General features: G+C 31.0%; 1 protein-coding gene across 1 annotated transcript in view; it reads left to right on the top strand.

Annotated features, from left to right (window-relative positions):
* The window catches only part of UTRN (utrophin), a 522,534-nt gene that overhangs the window by 491,407 nt on the left and 30,217 nt on the right, over window positions 1-910 (top strand). Inside the window, exon 62 of the mRNA XM_012655520.1 lies at window positions 373-509. Coding sequence (XP_012510974.1) covers window positions 373-509 — 137 coding nt within the window. The remainder of the gene's footprint in view (window positions 1-372; window positions 510-910) is intronic.

Genomic DNA, 910 nt, shown 5'->3' with positions numbered 1-910 from the left:
TTTATGCAGCTTAGTTAAAACCATAGAATATACTTTGTCTTCATTAAATTTGTAGTAGCAGATTGCAAATTTTTTAGTGATGGAATCAACCAATAATATTTCCATTATTTTACTTTTTGATATAAGTTTTCAAATATTGGTGAAATGAGCTATTTATGGTTTATTTCCAACAGAAAATGAAAAATTATAAACTTATCACTGGATATATTTAATGACAGGTTCTGATTGCCAAGTGTTTTCATGACATTGCGCGTTATTCCAAAAAATGCATGAAACTACCAAAACTGTCAACATTTAACTGCTCTGATTTTATCATAGATAATTATTACCTTCAGTTTTAATAAGGGAAGTATAATTTTTCCAACCTCATAGACAACATCAGGGGAAGATGTACGAGACTTCACAAAGGTGCTGAAGAACAAATTCAGGTCCAAGAAATACTTTGCCAAACATCCTCGGCTTGGCTATCTGCCTGTCCAGACAGTTCTTGAAGGTGACAACTTAGAGACGTAAGTTTGATTTCCATATTAAATCTTCTGTGAACATTTATACTTGATGTTGTCTTTTTTTATGGTACTGACACAAGAGAAATTGTTTAATACCAAAAAGATTTGTGTTTTGGTAAAATGTCTTACTTTAAAAGAGGTAAATGAAACTTGGAATTAGTCTTCACAACATGAATTTTTACTATTTGCTTTTGACAATGTCACAGCCAACATTCCAGCTTTAACCTTGCATGTGTTCCTAGACTTTAAAAATATGTATTAATGTGTCAACCTTAATATACACTGGTCTTTTTTGTTTGGTCATCTCTTTTCCTTTTAAAAATACTTAAATTGTGGTAGTATATGGTCTTTATTTCTTTTCCATTTTTTCCCCATTTGGAGGGGTGTTTTGCTATTTCTAATAG

Source organism: Propithecus coquereli, unplaced genomic scaffold (genome assembly GCF_000956105.1).
Source record: "Propithecus coquereli isolate 6110/MARCELLA unplaced genomic scaffold, Pcoq_1.0 Scaffold48, whole genome shotgun sequence".
NCBI lineage: Eukaryota > Metazoa > Chordata > Mammalia > Primates > Indriidae > Propithecus > Propithecus coquereli.
Note: the sequence above shows the minus strand (reverse complement) of the source record. Positions and strands in the feature narration are given on the sequence as shown.